General features: G+C 42.5%; 1 protein-coding gene across 4 annotated transcripts in view; it reads right to left on the reverse strand.

Moving 5' to 3' along the window:
• Positions 1-14,413, reverse strand: part of ARHGAP22 (Rho GTPase activating protein 22) — a 157,361-nt gene extending 142,948 nt beyond the window's left edge. Inside the window, exon 1 of one of the 4 annotated variants that reach the window (XM_062606653.1) lies at positions 14,229-14,413. Coding sequence is in view for 3 of the 4 variants with exons in the window: in XM_062606649.1 (XP_062462633.1) it covers positions 11,788-11,821 (34 nt within the window). In the remaining variant the exon portion in view is untranslated. Of the gene's footprint in view, positions 1-10,020; positions 10,049-11,787; positions 12,407-14,228 lie in introns of those variants that run through there. The other 3 variants (XM_062606649.1, XM_062606652.1, XM_062606651.1) reach the window with 3 other exon arrangements.
• Between the last annotated feature and the right edge of the window lie 10,514 nt (positions 14,414-24,927).

The following is a 24,927-nucleotide window of genomic DNA, read 5'->3' on the forward strand; positions in this document are numbered from 1 at the left end:
CTAAGCCACTGGCCATCATATTTGAGAAATCATGGCAGTCAGGTGAAGTTCCCGATGACTGGAAAAAGGGAAATATAACCCCCATTTTCAAGAAGGGGAAAATGGATGACCCAGGGAACTACAGACCAGTCAGTCTCACCTCTGTGCCTGGCAAAACCTTGGAGCAGATTCTCCTGGAAGGCATGCTAAGGCACATGAAAATCAACAAGGTGCTTGGTGACAGCCAGCATGGCTTTACTAATGCGAAATCCTGCCTGACCAATTTGGTGGCCTTCTATGATGGGGCTACAGAACTGATGGACAGGGTAGAGCAGTTGATGTCATCTGCCTGGACTGGTATAAAGCGTTTGACACTGTCCCACAAGACATCTTTGTCTCTAAATTGGAGAGACATCAATGTGATGGAAGGACCACTCGGTGGATAAAGAACTGGCTGGCTGGATGCACACAGAGTTGTGGTCAATGGCTCAATGTCCAGCTGGAGACCAGTAATGAGTGGTGCCCCTCAGGGATCAGTATTGGGACCGGTCTTGTTTAACATCTTTGTTGGTGACATGGACAGTGGGATTGAGTGCGCCCTCAGCAAGTTTGCTGATGACACCAAGCTGTGTGGTTCGGTTGATACGCTGGAGGGAAGGAATGCCATCCAGAGGGACCTTGACACACTTGTGAGGTGGGCTGATGCCAACCTCATGAAGTTTAACCATGCCAAGTCCAAGGTCCTACAGCTGGGACAGAGCAATCCCAGGCACAGCTACAGGTTGGGCAGAGAAGAGATTCAGAGCAGCCCTGTGAGAAGGACTTGGGGGTGCTGGTCAAGGAGAAAATGAACATGAGCTGGCTTCAGTGTGTGCTCACAGCCCAGAAAGCCAACCGTATCCTGGGCTGCATCAAAAGTAGCGTGACCAGCAGGTCAAAGGAGGTGATCCTGCCCTTCTGCTCTGCTCTTGTGAGACCTCACCTGGAGTATTGTGTGCAGTTCTGGTGTCCTCAACATAAAAAGGACATGGAACTGTTGGAACAAGTCCAGAGGAGGGCCATGAGGATGATCAGGGGACTGGAGCACCTCCTGTATGAAGACAGGCTGAGGAAGTTGTGGCTGTTCAACCTGGAGAAGAGAAGGCTGCGTGGAGACCTCATAGCAGCCTTCCAGTATCTGAAGGGGGCCTATAGGGATGCTGGGGAGGGACTCTTCATTAGGGACTGCAGTGACAGGACAAGGGGTAACCGGTTAAAACTTAAACAGGGGAAGTTTAGGTTGGATATAAGAAGGAAATTCTTTCCTGTGAGGGTGGTGAGGTACTGGAATAGATTGCCCAGGGAGGCTGTGAATGCTCCATCCCTGGCAGTGTTCAAGGCCAGGTTGGACGAGGCCTTGGGTGATATGATTTAGCGTAAGGTGTCCCTGCCCATGGCGGTGGGGTTGGAACTAGAGGATCTTAAGGTCCTTTCCAACCCTAACAATTCTATGATTCTGTGTTTTATTCTTTTCTGGGAGAGGAGGGGTGGAGCAGGTGGAATTCAAGGATATTCTTACCAATCATGAATAAACTCTAACCAGTGGGTTAGAGCCCCAAATCCAATCCACTATTGCAAAATCAGAGTTACAAACTATATTAATAGGCAGCCCAAGTACATAAAACTGGTCACAGCACAAGAGTGCATTGTATTTTTCAGGTCCTTTTACCTGCATCATCCTCTGATAGCTCCCAGCTAGATCCACTGCAGGGATTCAGAGGACACATCAGCACTTACATAGCCATTTGGTCAGTCACTTTAAAGCGCACCCACTTATCACACACAGCGAGCTACAAAACTATCTAGCAAACCCGAGCATCAGCTCTCCACTCCCAGTGAACCCTGGCAGAATCTCCTGAAAGCTGTACATCATCTCCTACCGGTTGGTTAGAACTGCCTACCTGACAAGCACTGCTAAAGGCATCTCTGCTGCTGGAGAAGCTCTGTGCTTCCACGGGCAGCCAACCACGCTGAGCTACAGCCCATTGCTGCCAGAAGAGGGAAGTCTTACTCCCTTCTCCCTACACTCGCACTGCTCTTTCCTTCTGCTGATACACCCAGCCTTTCATTCTTATACTTCATTGACACGGCAAGACTTTTTCATAAGAATAGTTGCCCACTGGAACAGCTGAAAGGTATCTCAGATTTTTTTTTCTTCCTGCTATTTTAGTGAGTCAAATCGGGTCACAGAAGGAAGACTGAATGAATACCTTGTACTGCCTCCACAATCAGAAAAAGCCTCTTGTAGTCTTCCCTACAGGTACAGCTTTAAGACTTAACTTTTAATAATATTCCCAGCCATAATGGACTGAAGAGCAAACAAAAAGTGCTGACCACAATAATATTCAGATTGCAGCCAAAACTCTATCCTGAGCTCCTACAGCACAAAGTACTGCAGTGTCCTGGTCAAGATTGCAGCTCTTCAGCCCTACAAACACAACTCAAACTACTCATAGGTCCTCCAGCCACGCCTGTGCCATGCCAAGCCCAGGGTCTGTATTATTCAGACACCGCAGTGGCTGCCAGCATCACTAGTACTTTCCACTGACATTATAAGCACCAAAGATGTTTGTCCACCACTTTTCATGAGCTATCGCTTTCCTAAATTATTCTGGACTGAAAAAAATAATCAAGAGGACAGAAAACTTTGTCAAGGCCTTTTGCCAGCAACTGGCTGTAAGACCAAAACAATATCATATCCAGCCACTTTCAGCAATAAACTTGCCCAAATTCACCTATACCATTGTATTTCATGTTTCTCTCATCTGAACATTAGGAAGCTATTCATTCCCAGCCTACTTTTCAGGGCACAACACTGAGCCAACAGTTCTATGTCCCTGTTTCAGCATTTGTTGTACCCATTTTCAATGTGCAAACCCTGCTTCCTTCTCTGAACAACAGGCAGCTTAGTGACTTGCCCTGCTACCAGGGTTGATTTGGAGGACAAAGGCAGAAGAAATACAGGAATTCTTACCCCCACATTAATTATATACTCTGAAGTTAAGTACCTAATTTAGCTTATTTAGCCATTAGTATTTGTAATGAGATGTCACTGGTTAATAAGGGTGGTTTCTTCTAAAACAGGGTTCCGAGGAGGAGCAAGTATTAAACCTGAACATACAGTTCTCCCAATGAGATTACAATCAACCCAATCCTTTCCCCTGCAACAGAATCAGTTCTCACCTTAGAACCAACATATACAGCTTCTTGTCATTTTGTTCCTTATACCATAGTTTTGCTCTTTAAACTCTTAATACCAGTTCACAGGGTGACTATACTATTGAAGCACAATAATGTTTAGCACTTACATTTAAGAGAAAGGATATTACCAGTAACTTTTTTCAGCTGCAGCAAAGACCTAGTATGTCCTCTCTTTAGCTCTTCATGAAGACCAATTTACCAACTTTTGCATGCAAGGGACACACAGATAAATGTCTGTAGAAAGAATACACATTAGAAGGACTGTCAGCCACAGCTTCCCTCCCCCAGGTTAATTTTAAACACCTTAAACACATGCAGCCTTGGACAGAGATTAGGCATAGATAATTTACTCTTCCAGTTTACCAGATAGCTTATACTGCAGCCTCATCAAGTGGTACTCCCTTCCTGCCACAGTGTGCAAGTGTCTTTATTGTTGCCTTAAGCTACCTCTGCCCATAATGCAAGGAGCTAGAGAAAAGTTCAGCTCTGTGTTTTATGCTGCTGTGCTTGCTTATCAACTACCATGAATGTAAAGGGAGAGCCAGCAAAGAAAAACTCATTTTTAGCAATAACCTTTCAATTAAGAACACATTTATATAAGCACTAAAACTAGCAGGGGACTGTCCTTGCAGGAGAGAACTATTAGCATTTGTAGTGCTTCCACTGTGCTCTTCCCAACCCTACCAGGTTCACCCTGTACTCACTCAGTGGGTGTTTTGCAAGCAATTAGCCTATGGCTTTTTCTTTTTTTTAATATTTAATATATTTCCCATAATTTCTCTCCCCAGCAGTCCAGCTACCTTTTGAGCTGCATTACTGATTTTTCTCAAGACCCCTTCCCTTCCCCAGGAGGTGAAGCCAGGGCTCATTATTTCAAGTTCAGATTGCCTGTGCTTAATAAGCTAGTGCCTGCTTGCAAACATCTCGGGGCTTTTCTGAGCAAAGCTATTTCCTGCCTAAGCCTTTAGGCAGGGAAGGAAAACTGCTATTGCCAAGAGCAGCACTTGGTTCAGCACACACCGTGAATCCTGTGTGGGAAAAGGGAGGGATCTCTAAAGAGATGAGAAGATTACACCTTTGAATAGCTTAGGTCCTTCTTCATGAGACACACCGCAAAGCTAGAGTAGGAAATTGAACCTGTGCTTGGAGGAATCTCACAAATACCATTTTCTTGACCCTTTCTATACATGCATGTGGCCATTGGATTAGAACAACAGACACAAAGTAATTACAGTGCACAGCTGATAGTGTAGCTTACTGCTGCACACCCCTGCACCAAAACAGCACAGTACTAGAAGACTGATCTAGTACCAAAGGGCAAAAGCAATCTCCTGCTTCATTCACCTCTCTAGGGCTAATGTTGATGAGAAAAAACACCCAGCTCATTCCTTGTTCATTTCTTCTCCCATACTTTACACTTGAGTCTGGGCCCATTTCTTCCCTGCCTTCAGGAAAGTTAATCAAGCAGTACATGAGCTCCAGCCCCAATGCCTCCCTCCACAGGCTCTGTACCATTGCTTTCAGACTTCAAACTCCCCTCAGCAGCTTTATCTCATGTTCCTCCAAAGCAAAAATGATGAAACTGAGACCCACACCACTGAGAAAATCACCACCTCCTTCCCCCTAATGCCTTACATACTCTTTCCTCTACCAGCTCACAAACTGTAAGCCATAAAACAAATCATAATTACCATCACTTCATCCAAACCTTTTACCCACATACCTTTCCAGACCACAGCTCCTAAAACTGCTGCTGCTGTCCTAGAGAACCACTTATTTAAGGGGGTGTGTAATTAAACTCCCACTCACAGCTGGGCTCCTTGCTAATGGTGGCTCTGCCATGCCGGCTGCAGCTAGTCACATTGATCCTGCTGGGGCTGGTGTGCTCCCAGATATGTTGGTGGGCTCTTGGGGGCTGAAGGAAGTGTTTGAAGAAGTTCACAGCCCAAGGGCTGTTTACTTTGTTTCCAAAGTAAGAAGCTGGGTGTTATTATTTGCCTGAAAAGCTGGAGGTGCCAAGGTGCTGTCCTCCCACATGCTCTGGGATAGTTGTGTGCATCATCAGCCCCTCAAACCACAGCTGCAGCGTGGGGTTACGGAGACATTGGTGTTCCTCTTTGCAGAGTTAACAGGCTGCAGGTGCTAAGATGTGGTTTGATGACGGGGACTAGACACATGGGAGAGTTCCCCTTTTCTGCCTTTCACTGGCCAGTGAAACAAGGGCACTTCACACAGTGTAATTTTGAAAGGAATACAGGCTGAGAAACTGTCCCCACTGAGCAGTCTCTGAGGTTCAGGACTTGCTCCAGCAGCATGGTACTGGCCTCTGCAGGAATTGAGGGGTGAGGTGCCCTCAGTTCTCCCTGAATGCCAGGGAAAACAGAAACATGACAGCGAACTCCTGTTGCGCATGGGGCAGCAGAATTGCCTCCTCTCTGTGGAGGACTTGGACTACAGCAAGAAGTTGGAGGGTTGATGTACTGGTAAACAGAGAAGTCTTGAATGCACTTGGGGCTTTTTTGCTGGCTCTGGGTCCCTATGAAGTGTATTTATTTTACTGTTCCTGATTTCTTCTCTCTGCCACATCTTTTTTTGCACAGACTGAATTGCACACTGTTTCTTTTTTCTCCTTTTCATTGAAATCTCATTTAAATCACTGGCTTTTATTTCCTTGCTGGGTCTCATATATTGTCCTGCTACCTATGCCTGATACTGGCATTGTGGAGTTGCCTCTTAGATGAGGTTCAACTCCTGGAACCTGAAGTGTGCTGGTGATACTGAGGAATTATTAACTGGGTAGGCCAAATGAGGCACTGAACAAGCAGCATCTTCTAATAGAGTCATAGAATCATAGAATAGTTAGGGTTGGAAAGGACCTTAAGATCATCAAGTTCCAACCCCACTGCCATGGGCAGGGACACCTCACACTAAGCCATGCCAACCTGGCTCTGTCCACCCTCAGGGGTGGAGCATTCAAAACTCCCTGGGCAACCCATTCCAGGGCCTCACCACCCTCACAGTAAAGAACTTCTTCCTTATATCCAATCTAAACTTCCCCTGTTTAAGTTTTAACCCGTTACCCCTTGTCCTGTCACTACAGTCCCTAATGAAGAGTCCCTCCCCAGCATCCCTATAGGCCCCCCTTCAGATACTGGAAGGCTGCTATGAGGTCTCCATGCAGCCTTCTCCAGGCTGAACAGCCCCAACTTCCTCAGCCTGTCTTCATACGGGAGGTGCTCCAGTCCCCTGATCATCCTCGTGGCCCTCCTCTGGACTTGTTCCAACAGTTCCATGTCCTTCACTGTTCTAAAAATGCCTAATTCATGTTTCCTCAGATGTCATTCATCATCACCAAAGCTTATTCCTGAGCCTGGCAAACTCAGGATAGATGAGAACTCCCGAAAGCCATGACTGGCTGATAGCCTTCCACTGTGATTAAGACTGTCTTGAAGAAGTGATTAATAATGTAATTTCCTTTGAAAGACAAGAAATCTCTAGAGAGATGACCCTAATCATTTCATGTTTCTGGTACAGAAAAAAAGTTCCTGGAGGTATCCCCCACAATTTCATAACAGTATGTTCATCCTATTATGCTGATGCCTTTCTTTTACTTAAGAAATAAAGTTGCAGGGTTGCATTTATATGTCTAAACTGTTCTTAATTGGTGAGTTCTTATGAAATCAGACACGTTCTGATGACAGAAAATGGCCAATGAAAAGTTGTGGAATAAGAAGAAAGGTTAATCCAGTATTTTGTCATGTATACTAAACTTTGGGAAACTTGGTTCAAGCCTGGCACTGCCTTGGACCTCATATGTGGCCTAGGGTTTTTCCCTAATCCATGGAATATCGCAAGATTTTTCCATTCAGAACTGATAATTTTATGTTAATCCTTTACTTCAGTGGCCAGCAATTTACTACCATAGTATCTCAGGACTTAACAATTAAAAATGTATTTATCTTGTACGTGCCACAAAATAGCCAGTTCCTTCCATATCCCCAAAAAACTAATATATTCCTATATCCCTTAGCTTTTTGGCAGAATTGACTATATGTGTGCTCTTACAGGACAGCCAGTATGTATCTTTTGGATGGTCCTTGGACCAGAACATATCTTCCTTTAGAGTACTATTTGACAGTTTTCCCTAGGTGTGCAGATATGGTTATCTTTCCTTTGTCCTGTCACCATTTTTCTTTAAGGTTGTACAAGTCAAAATACATCTTGACACTCCTTTTCTGCTTTCAAATCTGGTTGAATTTAGCCAAGCAACTAAAAAATTGGTAGGACAGAGATTGATAGAGAAATCATGCAATCATATATCCTTACTGCTAAGAAAGCAGTCTAAATATAGGATATTGATGCTCCTGTAACCAAAGGCACAGTACTTTCACTAAAAATACAATGACACCATTGCAAAGGCATTGAATATTAAAACCTAGCTGTCCTCACTGCAAGCACATGAAGCTTACATTGTAAATGTGCATGCTCCCACAGGGTTACAATAGTACTTTACCCTCTTAAAGACCCTCCCAGCAGAATTACTATATATACCATCCTTAGAAATGTTTAAGTATTCTAAAGCCCACTTTTCATTAAAATTGTATTATGACAAGTTTCAGAGAAGGAAAAAAAAGAGGAATGTAACTCTGTTCTACTACAGCTATGTGAAGGATACCTGAGGTAAAACCAGTTAGCCTGCAGCAGGCTAGCTAGCTAAAATGTCTCCCATCACTTTTCAGGCTTCAAGTTTTAAGTAAACAACAGAACAAAAGTTCAGTTATTACGACTGTGAAGAAAATTTTCAACATATTGCAACATATGTATGAGCATGCCATAAATAGAACTAACAGGTCACAGAAGTGCAGACAATTCCATAATGCCCATGGCAGGGGGGGTGGAGCTAGATGGTCTTAAGGACCTTTCCAACCCTAACCATTCTATGATTCTATGTCAGACACACATTTATACAAAGTCCCAGTAAGGAGACAAGGTTTATTCTTAGTACCTATACAGCTGAGACAGACTGTACTGAAGACAGAAATACTGTAAAGAACTTATCACATCAGCAGGCCAACTTTCTTGCTATAGAGGGCAATCCCATCACACTACTTATTAAAAAAACAATGCATAAGCTTGTAGTCAATCCAGTTTCCATTTCCTAGCACATTTAAATACAACTGGGCAGATATAACCTGTTTGAGACTTTTCAAACTAACGAGCAAAAGCTTTGCTTCATTTTTTTCATCTCTTAATAACAGTAAGACAAAAATTCATTCCTTGACACTGATGGCTGTAGTCTGAAAACCTCTTTCCCTGCACTCCATAGTGAAAGTTCTCTTGCCTTCACTCTGGAAGGCAGCATTTCTATGCCCCAGCACATAGAAAGAATGTGAAAATAGAAGTTTTCCACTGTAGTCACTTATTACAAAATCCCAGACTTGGCCGATTGCTGTACATAAAACAGAGTAGATGAAAAAATAATGCAAAATCCATTCAGGCCTAGCCAAGATGAATGATTTTCCAGAAGGCCCATTAATGCACATTAAGCTTTTCAGCCTGTGAGATTTTAACACCTTCCTAGGCCTTATGAAAACATAATGTACCTCTGAACACACGTTTCTGAATTACAGATGTGAGCTTGCTGATGGAACAGCACAGACTGCATTACACTGACAGTGACTTTAGTAAGGCAAATTATCTTTGTTCTATACTGTACCTTTCACAGATAGTAAGAACTATACCCCAGATGTCAGGATCAATTTCAGATTTGGCATTTTTGAAAGTCTGAATGTCTTTAAACCAAGGAGTTTTCTTAAGGACCATCCACAGCAGAGATTTGGAAATACAAGGGGAGCTGATGACGCATTCCTATTTGCACAGATGCAGGAAGCATGAAGCGAAGATATGGACATGCACAAAAGGTGGTTTGAGTAATTCAACCTCAAGAAATCTACACCAAATACATTAATATCTCTAGGTGAACCTTTATTGCTGTCAGGACATGGAGCTGTTGGAACAAGTCCAGAGGAGGGCCACAAGGATGATCAGGGGGCTAGAGCACTTCCAATACAAAGGCTGAGAAAATTTGGGCTGTTCAGCCTGGAGAAGAGAAGGCTGCGTGGAGACCTCATAGCAGCCTTCCAGTATCTGAGGGGGGCCTACAACAATGTTGGAGAGGGACTCTTCATCAGGGGCTGTACCAATAGGACAAGGAGTACCGGGTTAAAACTTAGGGAAGTTCTGGTTAGATATAAGGAAGAAGTTCTTCACTATGAGGGTGGTGAGGCACTGGAACAAGTTGACCAAAAAAGCGGTGAATACTTCATCCTTAGCAGTGTTCAAGGCCAGGCTGGACAGAGACTTTAGGTGACATGGTCTAGTGAGGCATCGCTGCCCATGGCAGGAGGATTGGAACTAGATGATCTTAATGTCCTTTCCAACCCAAACCATTCTATGATTCTATCACAATCGAGTGAAATCAAAGGCTATACCTATAGTATCCTTCCTTGTCCCTTTTCTTCATTCTGTGTGCTCAGAGAAGCCACGCTGCCTTCCCTACACAACTAAGCCCTCAATGGCAAAGTTAACAGCCACTACTCTGAGAAGCCACCCAAGCTCATGCAGCAGCTTGCAGCAGATCTGCTGCCCTTATTAATACTGTCAGCAACAGATTCTTGCAGCTTTCTCAATACTTTGCTTGCCTGAATCACCTGAACCTTCACTAGTCATCCCAGCTGAGAGCCCAGGAAGCATGAACTAGCATTTCACATTCAGCTCAGTCTCCCAAGTTGAGATACTTACCTTCAAGAAGCATTCAGCATCTTCAGCACTGCCTGTTTACAGGTCCTGTGAACAAGAGCTCAGAAGAACCTTACAGGATTAGGTCATACTTCGGAACTTTTTTAAGAAGTTACCGGTGTTTTGCCATAGCATTACCAAAGTAGGAAAATTCCCAAAGTTTCAAAAGCCATCAATCCAGGTCTTTTCATGAGTTCTAAATTTACTCAGAAATAAAACTACTATTGGGCAGTTAATGAACCAAACAGAACAAACCTGAATTACATATAGAGCTATAAACTGAAATTGAATGACAAAGGTTTTGAATGGCAGTTTGTTCCCCATAGCATCATCAGCCAACAGAGATCTAGAATATCTGTCCTGTAACTAGATTCTATTAGATAATAATGTACAACTTAGTCTCTTCCAGATGAATTGAAGAAAGTAGAAGAATGGCAGGCACACAGTTGTGAAAGCCCTCATCCCTCACCCTGACACAGACTTCCTGTACCACTATAGTCACATCGTTTATAGCCCATCAGAGCTATAACAGCCTGCAGAAATACTGAATAACAAAGATATTAAAGACTGGAAGGAGATTCAACACCCCTTAGAAGAGGGATGGCAAAGAGACAGCACCTACAAAGGACTTTCTGAACTTCTACAAAATTGTGTAACTAAAAATAAGCAGTAACTGACTTTACTGTGGGTGAGGCTGTACATATCTGATCCTGACATCTCCAGATGGCAGAAAGCTTCTTCCCTCCAAGATACTAACAGCTATTTAATGGGCTGTTGGTATTTAAGGACTGTTCAGTGTTTAATACTGCTTTTATATATATCTGGTGCAAAGTGACATTCGGCTGGAAGTATCTGTCTTGGAATCACAGCAGCTAGAATCAGTGACACTTTCCCATTTTATAATGCTGTCATGGCTGAAGAAAAACACTGTCTTTACATACTCTTTTGACTGTGTCTGCTTTTGCTCCTAAATGACATTAATCTAACCTCTGTTTCCGATGGGCGGGAAGATATCCCTCTGAGACAGTCATTAGGCTGTGAATGGCAACGATGCTCAACAAATGCCATTTCAAAGGAGGCATTGGTGCTGCAGCAGGAGATCACACAATACAGCTTCTGCCAGAGCATCTCCTCCAGAAGAGCTGGAGTGGAGATACTGGCTGTGCCCAGCCCTAGCTGATGGCTTTACAAACACTGTATACTACACCTCGAGGGTCCGAACAACTGCACAGAGAAGCTGTTGCAAACCCAGGACAGGTTTTCCTTCCTTTCTTTGTCTTGCCCACAGCTCACAGGGTGTTGTTTCCCACCTCCTGCTTCCAGCCCTGGAGAGATAACGTGCTACAGCAAATTGCTTCTCCGAGATGCTGCAGGTAAACTTGTCATAATTGTCTCCAGCTGTTATAATGAATTTCAGCATTACAAACACAGCAATAGCAACCACCACAGAGGCGCAAAGGTTCCCCCGAGTCCCAGGACGGAGTACAGTTTTTTAATTATCGCTGCTGCTCAGCCCTGACATCGCAGACGATGTTAGTGACCACAAGCACAGGTGCTCTCCTCCTCCGCTTCATTCTGCCCGAACCTTTGTAAGCACCGCTCATTCCAGCTGTGCCCCTCCCCTCCCTGGGCCGGCTTCGGGCAGCTGGGCAGCCTCCTCACTGTGCGGGGTGCAGCCGCCGCAGCTCAGGGGCTGCACCGTTGGGAAGTTCCCCCGTGCCCGGGGGACGGTCCCTCCGCAGGGCCCGGGTCCCGCGGGAAGGCACTCACCTCTCCTCGCCTGCCTGATCTTGGGGCTCAGCATGCTCCCGGCTGGGCTCGCCGCGGCCGCCAGCCTCAGCGCCCGGCCCCGGCCGCCGCCCCGCGCATCGCCGCGCCAGCCGCTCAAACGCCGCTTGCCTCCACCGCCAGCTCTGGCTCAGGAGCGACGCTTCACACGGGACTAAATAAACCCTAATGCATTATTTATCCGGCCTCGAATTAATTCCCATCCAAACTAGGCATTAAGTGCCTCGGTAATTACTGTCGATATTTCACTAGCACGCAGACACGAGGGCTGGACCTGGCTCCTTCTGCTAATTGGCCATGCATCAGTGTTATTAATATATCTCAGGGAGCAGGGCTGATCCCGCGCTCCCCCTCAGCATCTTCCTCAGGTCGCGCTCAACAGACGCGTTGACTCGACAAGGATCACATCAGGAGCTGAATCTCTCCAAGCCCGAGCCAAGGGGAAAAGGGCACAAGGCACACTCCGAGAACAGCTTGGGCATCTGATACAGTTGTGCGTTCCAAGAAATACCGAGTGCGCTGGTCCAGAGGGCAGCGGCGTGCTGGGCTTCCTACTGAGCACCGCGTCCCTCCGGGGGATATGCTGGTGAGAGCCGGGGAGCTGAGAGAAAAACGACCTGCTGCTCTCTGCAAGGAAGAAAAATATGTCTTGCCTGCACTGACAGCTTGGCAGGATGGGCACAGGGAAATGTCATCTTTCCACTTTAGCACCCATCATTCTTATTTGTATTCCTTCCTAAGCACTCCCTCACCCCTCCCCGGGGGGGGGGAAGGCGGGGGAGTCAACGTCTGCAGTCAGTAATAGGGGGAGGAAAGGGCAACCACTTGATGAAATAGTTAGATACTATTAAATATTATCTATAAACAGATGGATGAAAATCTAATCTGAGTAATTGTCACATCCTGCCCCTGGGCTGTTCTTGGCACAACATCCTTCCTCATCATCCCTACCTGCCTAGCAGGTCCTTCTGCAGTTTAGAAAAAGGGGTAAATATTTTCTTAGCAATGTGCATGCCCTGCAGTATCACCTTGCAGGTTTGTATTGCTGAATTGCATTGACAAAAAGCATCTGAGATTGGCAGCTTCCTCCTCTGCCAAGAAGATGGATCACATCTTGGATACTGAATACTGATCATTAAGTCGTATCTCCAATAGTGGAAGAGGTTCTCTGGCCCTTTACGGAGGCTATACTTCTCAGTGTGCAGGCTGCAGCAATGGCCAAGATGTTTTGGACCTTTAGCTGCTTTAGCTACTGGTAGAACTAGCTGCTTAGAAGTAATTATAAATCTTTGAGTTCATGGTGGCCATCTGACATTTAAGCACTTATAAATGAGGCTACAAGTGGGATCTGAACTTTGTTCTGAATACGTAGGCTCCTATAATTACCTCCCCATTAATCATCTATATTAGGTGGGCTTCAGCACAGTGAAGAGTAGCTAATTGGTGATCTTGTGGCAAACAAACTTAGCAAGTGTCCTGGTACTGTGGATAACCAGCAGGAGCCTTGCCTGAGAGAAGTTATGATTCTACCTTTCTGCCCAACCTCAGCCTCAGAACAATTTAACAGAACCATCTCTCTTCATATTTTTAGCATTTCTTGTCTGCATTGGTGCTGTTCAAACACATTATTTTGCAGTTTGAGCAGGAAAGCAAAAGGCGTGTACAGTAAAACATAACAAAAGATATAGTTAACTGAACTTTCAATCTCATGGGCAGCGTGGGACATCTCATCCTGCTAAGTCACTTCCTATGAAAGCTTGATTTTCCCACCAAGTCACTTCCCATGAAAGTTTGATTTTCCCACTGGGGAAAGATGTTATATAGGGACCTATACAAATAATTATCATGTTCATGGATAAAATAACAGCAAAATTCAACACTGAATGCTAACTCTGAAGGTTTTTGGTTAAACAAAAAAAGTATTCAGTGTAAACAGAAATATTCCATTTGATCCTGTTTGAAATGTTTTGCTTTGATGTAAACATTTTCAGCTCTTCCTAAAGCAATTTTCAAAAGAGCAACATCATTTAAACGGTTTTTTAGAAGTTGGAAATTTCCTAATTTTTTTTTCCAGCTTTAACACAACAAATTGAGACCAGAATTTCCCAGATGTACTCTTTGGGACAAATAAACCATTTGTCACAGGAAAAAAAAAAAAAAGCTATTAAAAAAACTCTGCCAACTGAGAAAGAAAAAACTAGTCACCTCCAGAAAGCAGCTCCATGCTGGCTGCTCTGCCCTGACAGTTTAAAGAAATACTTTCTGACAGAAACACTGAGATTAGGTCCAACAGAAAGGTAGCCTAACAAGTGTCTAGAAGGAACGAGACCCTGTGGGAATGTTTAATCTCTCCAGTGTGTGTACTGAACTAGTTAGCCTGAGCAGGATAATTAGGACAATATATCTCAATGGTTTGCTTTTACCTTAATTCTCCTGTGTGTTTCATAGCTCCTTTCCATCCCATGGCTTCTTTTTCAGGGTGTGTGTTCCTCAGCAGTACTGACCCAACAGAACCACAGCCCACAGGGGCTCTGCTGGTGGAGCAGAGCTGGTAATACACTTTTCCTGTAGCCCAAGTCAACTCTTCACCTGTGTCTGTCCCACACCACTGCCAGCTGCCCCTTCAACACACATACCTAGCAAAAGACATTTTGAACATATATCAATATATATATATAAAGCCTCTGTGTAAAAGGTGTCAGAGCTCAGAGCAGCCTGTAGTGATTCAGGAAGGAAAAGAGCTCAAGTAATGGCTGATTTAGATAATTCTCCCTACATCAAGTTTTGTCTGACTCAGATGCTGCTTCTAAATGGCAACAGTATTGAAGCCTTTAATTGCTTGTGAAGGACAGTAATTGCAATCTGAAGAGTACATAAATTAAGTATACTGAAGTTCATCTGGCAGTTCATCTAGGGACAATTTCAGTGCAGTAATTTTTCTTAAAGGAAAGGATTGTAAAGACATGAAAAATGAAGGAGTAAGCTTTAAAAGTTTTGCTTCTAGTGTATTTGCATCAGGTCTCTCCATGAATATGTAATCATGCAGTAGAAAATAAAGGCTGTCCAGCCCAGCCAGGGATATATTAGCCCCATATTTCATTGCTAAATAAAAGTTAGTAAATACAGGGGTGGTAGAACTTGGGAAAACAAAGACACAGTTCAGTGACACCAGTTCTTCTCTCTCACCTAGCAAAGGCACTCTTTGAGGGGAGTTTGAAAATACCCTGATTAAAAATTTTAGACAGAAATGCAATAAAAGGCACTTAAGGTAGGCTCCCCAGCTTGAGAGTACCTGAAGTTGCATGCTAAGTCTCAGACAGTCCTTGCATCAGCAGATTAGAGTAATGCCTGCCTGCTGTTTCAGAATACAACTCATTTCTCTTCTCAGTATTGAAGCCTAGGGCTATGAGACCAGAAAAAAAACCCTTACATGAATAGGCAGAAAAAGTTACAATGGACTCACAGCAAGCATCAAATTTATTCTTGCATCACAAAGACTACAAAAACATTTATTATGGCCCTGAACTGCATAAATAGCCTTAAGAGCCCTGACTAGCCTCACCTGGCAACCACCCACACCCTCTGTCCATAGGCTTAGAAGTTTCATTTAAGCCCAGGTTTGGACTTTTACTCCTAGTCTAAGTTAGCTTGTAGGAGTATTGATCTTTAACTCAGCTATACTGATATATAGATTTGGACTATGGGATGTTTACCCAGCTTGACCTTGTATCTGCCTTGTTGCTGTGTATCTATGTAGTAATTGCCAGATTGGTAGCTTTCGTTCAAACTAATTCTGACTATGACATGTGGATGATTTTCTTGGCTTGACCCTAGACCTGTTTTATCATCATGAATGTGCTTAATCTGGACTCTTGATTGAATGTGACTATTGTGTTGAAGTCCTTCTTCCTTACCTCATTCAGGTACTGCGGGAACTACCTACCCTACTGTGCTGTTCCTCCTTTTCCCTTAGGGAGTAAATGGATATTGTTGGTCATCCTATTCCTGAGCTAGGCTAAAGGGGTCCCAGCATGTCAGGCTTCTCAGACAGACTTAAGCTACTGGGCTGTAAGCAGTAAGACTTCGATGACTGACTGATCTGAGGCAAGAGATTCCTGATGGTTTGAGATACCAACGTCAAGGTGTGTACCAGTTGTTGGAAATCACTGCTGTCATGGTTATTGCTCTCTGCTTGTCCAAATCCAGGATGGCACTCTAGCACTAAGTGTCTACAAGGCTGGCAAATAGAAATCAGCTGACTAACCAAGTGCTAGAGAAGCACTACTATTTGTCTTTTATTTGAATCTAAAAATAAATGTGCTCACTAATTATCTGATGCCTGTTTGGAATGTGGAAAGACTCTGCTGTATCTCACAAGTGTTTACCACTGATTGTTAAGCACACATAATGAAGAAAGGTGATATGGCCTAGAGATTAGAAAATTTAAGAGGAGTGGGGAGGTATGCCTCCAGCCTTAAGGCCAACTGATTTCCCATGGCTAAAGCAAGATATTCAGGCCCAGTTCCCATTCACCTCCATGCAGTGTTTTGAGATCTGGGACTGGCAAGTGCTATCTAGTTGCAGAGGATGATAATGATAACCAGTTACTGCAGCAGGGACACTCACTGAAGATATGATTCATCTGTTGGTGCCAAGGCTGATGGCTGGAGGCTGTGAAACATGTCAGGTGCTTGAGACAGAAGACTGCGTGGGTCAGTGAAGTTGCTGAATTTGGGGGAGATTGAATGGATCTCTGTTTGCCCAGGCTGTACACACAGCATGTTGTCGCTTACCAATTATTATATTGCATATCCTTTTTTCCTCCTCCTCATCTTCTGCTTCCATATGCAGGCCAAGGACTTGTTGTAACTAGATTCTTATATTTTCTTTACTCATCAGCAAGATGCATCTGGATCTAAGCCCAAGATCTAATCACCTTGGACTTTGGCACTATTGAAATACAGAGACAGTTTATTTAGATTGCAACTTTGGTAACAATCTATTCCCATTTCATATAAAATGGAGTTGATGGAAAAGGGTCCAAAGAAACAAGGAGGATGACGGTGTGCATTTTGAGATCAGTAACTGCAGCACCATTGCCTCTGCAAGACTGGTCATAAATTGACAACTTTTCAAGTATCTAATGATCGGAAGGAATTTCAGTTTGACATGACCATTGTTTCCAGGTCAAGAGGTCGCTGGTTAGAACTCTTGATGATGATGTCATCTGGTTTTTCAGGTGAAAAGGGCCACCGGTCTTTCAGCAGCCAGTAACTAGCCGTTTTATTGACAGCCTGTGGAGATACAGCAAGAAATCTGGAGACTGGAGAGAATTCCCATGTTCTCCTTTTAAGTTGGCCTCTCTAGTACCAGGTAAAAACTTTCTTAAAAGCAACAAATCTTCTATAAATCCGAAGAGTCTAGGTTTCTCTAAGCCTTGAAGATAGTAAGACAAAACATGTTCTTATGTCATACTTAATTGTGTACATATTCTAATCTGTATTAGTCTTTGTGGTATCCTCCTTATTACACCAAAGGCAACACCAGGAACAGAGATAATGTGTCACCTTAAATATCAGAAATTCTTTTGTTATTGCAGTATTCCTAAATATGTCTGCAAAGTTTCCTTTACTAATGAAGGCATAGGGTTATTGAGACAGGGTGGCTCCATGTATTGCACCTCATTTGCCTTTCACAGGGTAGGAGAAAAATTGCATATGGAATGGATACTAGCTGTATGGACAGCCAATACTTATTTTAAATGGTGTTTAGATAATAGCTTTAATAATGAGGCAGACAGAAATCTTTTTACCTTTGCAATATCTATCTACTGGAGACACCCCAGGGCAGATCAGAAATTTTGAATTGTTTCTGTTCCGTGCAAGATCTAGTAGATATTTTCCGATCTGAAGCAGAATGACAATGACACTACAACTTGTCTCATAGCCAGACAAAAATCTGAGTAACATAATTAAAGCAAATACAAATAAATTGTTACCAAATTGTGCTTGGTTTGAAATCTGTTTCACATCTGAGGGGCTACTCAGATGTTTGAGGACTAAGGCACATCACCCACAAGGGTGAGGGACATGTTTAATCTTGCACAGAGGCTAATGGGGAATCTAATAGAAATCCACAACTAGCTAAGGGACAGCTTCAAAAACTATGAAATCAAACTATTCTTGGTAGTGGTAGATGCTAAAGCAAAAGCAATGCCCCCACATTTCAGGTTAGAAACTCGGATTGGAGCTTAGAAAATCTTTTTCACCAGGAGAGTGGTGCAGCACTGGGGCAGATACCCACAAAGTAGGTGAGATATCAGTCTTCAGAGGTTTTCAAGATGGCTAGATTAGTCTGGATTTGGTGCTAGCTCTGCTCCAAACAGAGGGCTGGTCTAAGTAACCTCCAAAGGTAATTTTTGTGAGTCTTTCCAAAAACCTGTTTTCTGATGCTATAACTGTTGGTTAAACGAAATGCTAGTTTTGTCTCCAAACTTTGCCTTACTATCACCTTCAGAAAAACTCTTTTCAGAAACTCTGTAAGAAATGAATTCTGATTTTCCCCGTACTTAATTTTCTGATTCTAACACAGAAAAGCATTTAAAGGCTTAACTTAAACCATGAGAGATTATTCACATGCTTCATATCAAAATACATGGTTAACTGACCTGCTGGATCAGAATTTATTAGAGTAGTTCATGTTGCTTGGATTTTGCAGTATGTAAGTAAAGCATAGAGCCTCAAACTTTAAAGGAAGCTGCATGACTGTCACGGTTAACTGTGCTGTCCAGCCCAGGTCTCCTATTCTAGTTGTGTTATCTACACAGGTATGTATCCAGTTGAGCTTGACATCAGTCTGCTCCCACTGACATCTTCCAGTAAAATCTGCCTGAATTTCTCTGGGATTCCTGGGACAGGTGGGATGTGGAAGCCTGGAGACCTTATTGATTTGTCCATCATTCATCTGTTCCTCTCTATCCCCAGACCCTCCCTGCACCTTTGAGAACACTGACAGCAATATACCCTATAGTCAGGAGCTGCAGGACCTCATGAATCAGCCACATTAAAATGCAGTAACCTGGGCAATCATTTATCCTAGCTGTCATCTATGGGCTTAGAAGAAATGAGGTCTTTCGTTCAGAGAGGAGATGCAGAAATGCATTATTGAAAACTTAAATGCTATCTCTGCAGAATGGATTTTTAAATTTAGTTTCTTATTTATATTTTTTTTTTTAGTAGCAGGAACCAAAGAGCAATGCATGCATATTTTAAATACTGGGGACTGAGGCTGGCATCCTCAGGAACATATCTCCTCCTGCTGTCTCAGAGAAAAATACAGTCATTTAGGCAGATCTGATTCAAAATGAAACTAAGGTGAAAACTGGAAGCTAGGTGAAAAATGAAGTGAGCTAAAAATTTCGAATGTGCTCTTATTTTAACACTGACCCATTTTTCTTCTGTTTCAAATCTTTTTAAGCAGAGGAGGAGAAAATAATGAAATGAAAATAGACTTGCAATTATTGACTTCTGGACTTCGGTTTTTGAGGCCCAGGTAATAATCTGTGGCTCTGCCATTGGCTGATGTGGCCTTGGGTATGTCACCTCAATTCTTAATGTCACTGTTTCCAGCCTGTGAAATGGAGATTGTAATACTGATCTCTCTGATAAACTTTTCAAGATGTATGGAAGAAAAACACCCAATAAAATGGGTTTAATAGGAGCAATATTACTAAGCAAAAATGTGACCTGAAAATTTCTTCCTGTAAATATTTTTGGATCAAATTGTGAAAAGCATTTTTGCTTTTTAAATAATGATGTTGGCATTTCCATGGGTGGGGGAGGGGAGATTTAGGGACCATAGTCTTTTAAAATCATCATTCAGTTTAAGCAGATATAATCCTAATAAAAGTGATCTAAATTTTGGTAATCGGCATCTTGCTTACAATGATACTTGTTTCTCAGAAGCTGACAACTACTTCTTCCCTTTCTCTACCCCAGTATTAATATATGTGACATACTTATTTGGGCTATCCAACTGTGTATTTATACAAATGTCTGCTCAGAGACAATCTCCTATGAAAGCTGTCCACTCATAGCAGCTGCAATGTAATGCGTCTGCATAGAAATACTTCATTTGAAAATCATAAATTTGTAGCATAAAAATCTCCTATGGTTCAAATTCTTAGCAAGATAGTTCCTAAGTGTGTGTTCCTATAGGGAATTTACAGCTTGGGAGAAAAACATGCACCTAAAAGCTGTATATTGCTGGATTTACAGAGACAGAACCAAACTGTTAATTAAAGTTTTATGAATAGGGATTTTTTGTTTGCATGTTTAAAACCAAACAAATAATCCTCTACAAATTATTAACTTCCCACAAATGACACTTATTTCAGGATAATCTGTTTCATAATTTGGGTTGGAAGTGACCTTCAGAAGTTATCTAGTGCAACCATCCTGCACTTAGCAGGAACATCTTGAACTGGATCAGGTTGCCCAGAACCATATCCAGCCTGGCCTTGAACGTCTCTAGGGACGGCACATCTACCACCTCTCTGGGCAGCTTTCAGCTTCACTCATCTTTTTGTTCAATGTTTAAATGAAAAATGCTTTTTCAAAACAAAACATCAACGAGTTTAATTTTAGAAGTATTGAAAAATCCTCTTCTATTAAATATCCCTTATATTTTTTCTTTGCCAAAGCTGACCCATTTCACAAGTAATTTGCTTTCCCCTGAAAGTCCATTCTTCATTCACAATCTTTTATCTCCTCTGCTACATGCTGACACCTTTGTAATCTGTACACCTAGAGTAAGAGGCTCAAAGTAGACCACTGTTTTCTAAGTGGCTTCTCTGCTGGGTGCCCAAGAGAAACCTATCCATTCCAGAGACTGGTGGGAGTCTGCAAATATCATCCTGTAAATGCTCAAATTGCTGAAAGTAAATAAACAGGAAAGTAAGTCGTTATCTTTTGTGCTACGATACCCTCCTGTATCATTTAAGATGGACTGAGGAAAAGGAACAGAAGCTGCTAACCATGACAGTGAACTGCATACCTGCAGCTGCGTAGGATTTTTGCTGCCTCATGCAACAGCAGACCTCGACAGCCCTTCTGTCGTACTGCCACCTGGTGACACTCGGGGAGGAAAGTGCCAACACAGAAAATGCACTGAATTAAGACGGCTCGTGGGACTGCTGAGATCCCCAAGCCAGGTAATGCGTGGAGCTCGGGCAGAGGCTTAAAGGCTGTAAGATGTTGTTTTGTATTTTGTGGTCCATATGGAAAAAAACAGGTGCGTGGGAAAGGAAGAGCTTTGAGCATCTCTGCCAGGAATGCCCGTACTTTGCAAAAGCAGGCTGTTTGAATTTTCATCTTTATTCTCATATCATTTGAGCAACAAAATATGAAGTAGAAATATAAAATAAAAGTTTAAAGGAAATTAAAAAGGATAATAACTTAAATATAAATAAAAATACCATTAGAGCCTGGCATGTCTGTATTATTTAGTCAGACACTTGTCATCTGTCTATTTTGGATGCCTTTTAAGATGGCTCCGATCTCTGAGCTACTTCTGCAATAGTGCAGAATAAAACACAAACCATGGGACTGACTTTGGCAATTTTTTATTTTTTTTTTCCATTGGTAACTTCGCCAGTGGTGTGAACACAGGTTCTGGTATTAATTTGTTGTTACATAGTTGACATGAAGGGGGCAAACATTGCAGATTACATTCTGAATGTATGTTGTTCCCAAACTTTTACAAGGTAGACTTCTGCTTCACCCAAGTTAGAGGCATCTTGCACATTCCTCTAAGCATGGTATAGTGAGCAATACACTGCACTACGAAATAATTATTTAAGTTTCACCTCATGACTGCTGTCTGGTTTTTAGACAGCTTAACAACTCTACTACTGAATGAGCATTCTTAGACCGCCATATGAATCCTGCTGTTCACATTTCCCTGCCTACACGCAGGAAATTCTTACATGCAGACAGCCCTAGAGATGCTCTATGTGAACTGGTATCTTAACATGCAGCTTTGCAGAAGGAATTTGCCTGTTTGTGAGCTCTGAACCACTGTTCTCTGGCCTTGGAAAAGTATTACAGCTAAAAGGACTCCTATCTGAGCCTGTTGCACTTCCCTCTTGTGGTAAGCCTCTCTGCAAGGTGACTGTAGCTTTCTTTTGCCAGTTCCTCTTTTACTCCATGTGGTAGCAGCCTCTGCTTCAAATGAGAAAGCCATGCTTTCAAGTTCCGCTGAATACATTGAGCTTGCAGAAGATCACACAGCCAATGACTAGCTTCTTGTTGTTCTATTTTGCTTGTTTAACAAAGTTTTTCTGTGTGTTTAGAGCTGGGGTTTAATTTCAAATCTAACACTACCTCTCTGCTAAGTATCAGTAGCAATTTTGTGTATCCCTATAGGTCAAGTTCCTAGCACAAAATAAAACACTAATATAGAATCTGGCTATAAGTTAAGTAGAGATGAGGGAGTTTTTTCTTATTATTTGCCAGCCTAGAACAGAGTCATCTGAACACCTTAAAAGCAGTCCTTTCCTAGGAAGAAAAGAAACCCCACTCCCCAGGGAAACCACTTGGCTTCAAGAAGTTTTTTTAAACCAGAGTATACCAGGTAGCAAAACTACTGGTTTCATCAGTTTGTCCCCATTCCTTCTGTCCAGAATTTTGTATGGCAAAAGCTAGCAACCAAATGAAATTGGAGTATATTAGTTTTATAAATAAGGAATTAAAGAGATGGGAAGAATATCTGAGTATAGATTGAGAGCTACAAGAATATTTGTAGAACTGCTAGACTCATCTATGAATGAGGTGTGACAGCTAATTAAGCATACTTATTAGCTGTTTGAAGGTATCTGAATAGTTATCACTGTGGGAAAGCAGCCTTCCTGGGTATGTGCAGAGACTCTTGGAGTACAGGTTATAGAAGAGCAAGGTCACAGGAGCAGGCATTTATAAATACACTTGGGAGCTACGAAAAGAAAAATAATAGTAGTTAGTAGGGGACACATCAGAGATGGAAAAATGTCTGCTCTCATACTTGAGTTCCAAGGATGTTGCTTAATTCCTTTAGCCTGAATTTCAGGCTCCCTATTTCCTCTAAGACAACAATGAGAGTTGCTGTAGCTGTGCAAGGTACACAACACCCTTGCAGAGAGTTGAGGTGTGTTAAACAGGAAGTAGCACCAGTTTCTGAGACTTAAGAAAATCATATTTGCAGAGGTTTTGGTCCTGCTTTTGCAGAGAGAGCAAGAAGAGTAAATCTCCTAAGAAAACAGCTCTTGCTCGATATGTACTTATGGAATTACATCTTTAGTCTGAGGCTGTGTCCAAGAGTGGTATTTTCTGATAAATACTATGTGTTAAATTCTAGCTTTCTGTTTTGGAAATATTCATTAAAAATTTCCTATATCATGAGTCTTCCATCTGATAACTTTTGAGTTGATCATGAAATCAGTGAATTCCTATATATCCTGTAGTACAAAGTTAATCTGTGGTATAGGTGATGGGAGAAATGGTATGTCATTATATTTTGCCTTTCAACTTCCTCAATCTCCTTAGATTAACATGTCTTCCAGTTGGGAGATCATGTGTTCAGTCAAGCTGCCTTAAAACTTTTCTGCACAACATTTTTGTTACTCAGTAGGTGGCATTTGATCAAAATAGCAGCTTCCCAGAAGAACTTTCATATTTGATACTTTTATTCTTCTGGGGAAAAAAAAAAAAATCCATTCATTTGATCAAGATGTTTGGGCCTGATAGTTTGAAACCAAGAGTGTTTTCACTTTTGTTACAAGCCTATTTTTAAGCATGGTTTATTTTTTCTTGTGTCTTTAAAAGCTGATATTGTTTTAGTAATTGTGGAGTAATTTTGGTAGCATTTAGTTATGCACAGAATTTAGAAAAATGTAGTTCAAAATTATTTAGGGTGTTTCTGTGATTATATAGTCCAGTGATTTCCCCTCCCTCCCCCGCCCAACTACTTTTAAAGGAACCAAAAAAGATGAGCAAGGAGGGGGGAGGGAGGTGTCAAGCAGCAGACTTCCTCTTGTTGTGTAAGTGTTCATAGGAAACTACTACAGGACTGCACAGATCGAAAAAGGCTGAAAATCACTGCTCCAGCCTGACCTTTAAGATGCAGGGTATTGGATATACCTTGGTTTGTTCCTGTTTAAACAACAAAAGCATAGGAAAAAAACCCATTTTAATGTACAGATTTTCAAATTTTTTGTTGATGGAGGGAATTTGTTCTGATTTCCAATGAAATGTTTTGAAATAGCAGAATTTCGTGTAACAAAATTATTCTTAACATGTAACACTGCTGCTGCTGATCAAAGTTTACCAGTGCCATGGAAGGCTAGATGCCTGGAGGCAAAGGATGGGTTGCAGACTGCCTGGCCTTGCTCAGGTGGAAATGCCAGGGGAAGAAAATGGTCCCTTTCCAGAGACAGCTTAGGAGCTTGAGCCCAGCGCTCTGCATTACCTTGTCTTTTAACGGTCTGTCAGTCATGCTGCCAGAGTAGTCAGTTGTGTAACTAGACCTCCCAATCCAGACTAAGTCCAAGGGGTGATGGCATGCAATAGGCAGAGAAACGCTGCCCTGCATATACTCTGTATGTCTTTACCGGCTACCAGTCTCATGGTTTCATCAGCACGACCTCCATTTAACTTAAAGTGGAAATTCAGTTACCTGTGCAGGTGTACAAATATGCAAACGACCTTACAATCTGAATAATGCGGTCATGCCTAGCAGTACTGGCAGAAGCTGGCTTTTACTTCTCACCTCCTCAGGGAAGCTGTACAGAGAAAACCAGGCCAAAGATGTGTGGGGGCTATTCCTGCTGCCCCTGGCCTCTATACTGGGCATGATGTGCCGAGGAATGCAATGAAAGCATTGCGTTCTTCTGTGTGTGCACCAGAGGGAGAGGAGCTGAGCTGCTCAAGCACACAGTCCTGTGGCTTTTCACTTCATAGCCTGCTGCTTTCACTTCTTTGGGAAGATTTGCTGAAGGAGCTGAATGCCTCTTTCATTGCAGATTTCAAGGCTGCTGAGAAAAATGATGAGTGAAAATGATGGTTAAGCAGATGGTTTAAATTTTGCATT

Source organism: Pezoporus occidentalis, unplaced genomic scaffold (genome assembly GCF_034315485.1).
Source record: "Pezoporus occidentalis ecotype Australia unplaced genomic scaffold, CSIRO_AGI_Poc_V1 ctg98, whole genome shotgun sequence".
Lineage (NCBI taxonomy): Eukaryota > Metazoa > Chordata > Aves > Psittaciformes > Psittacidae > Pezoporus > Pezoporus occidentalis.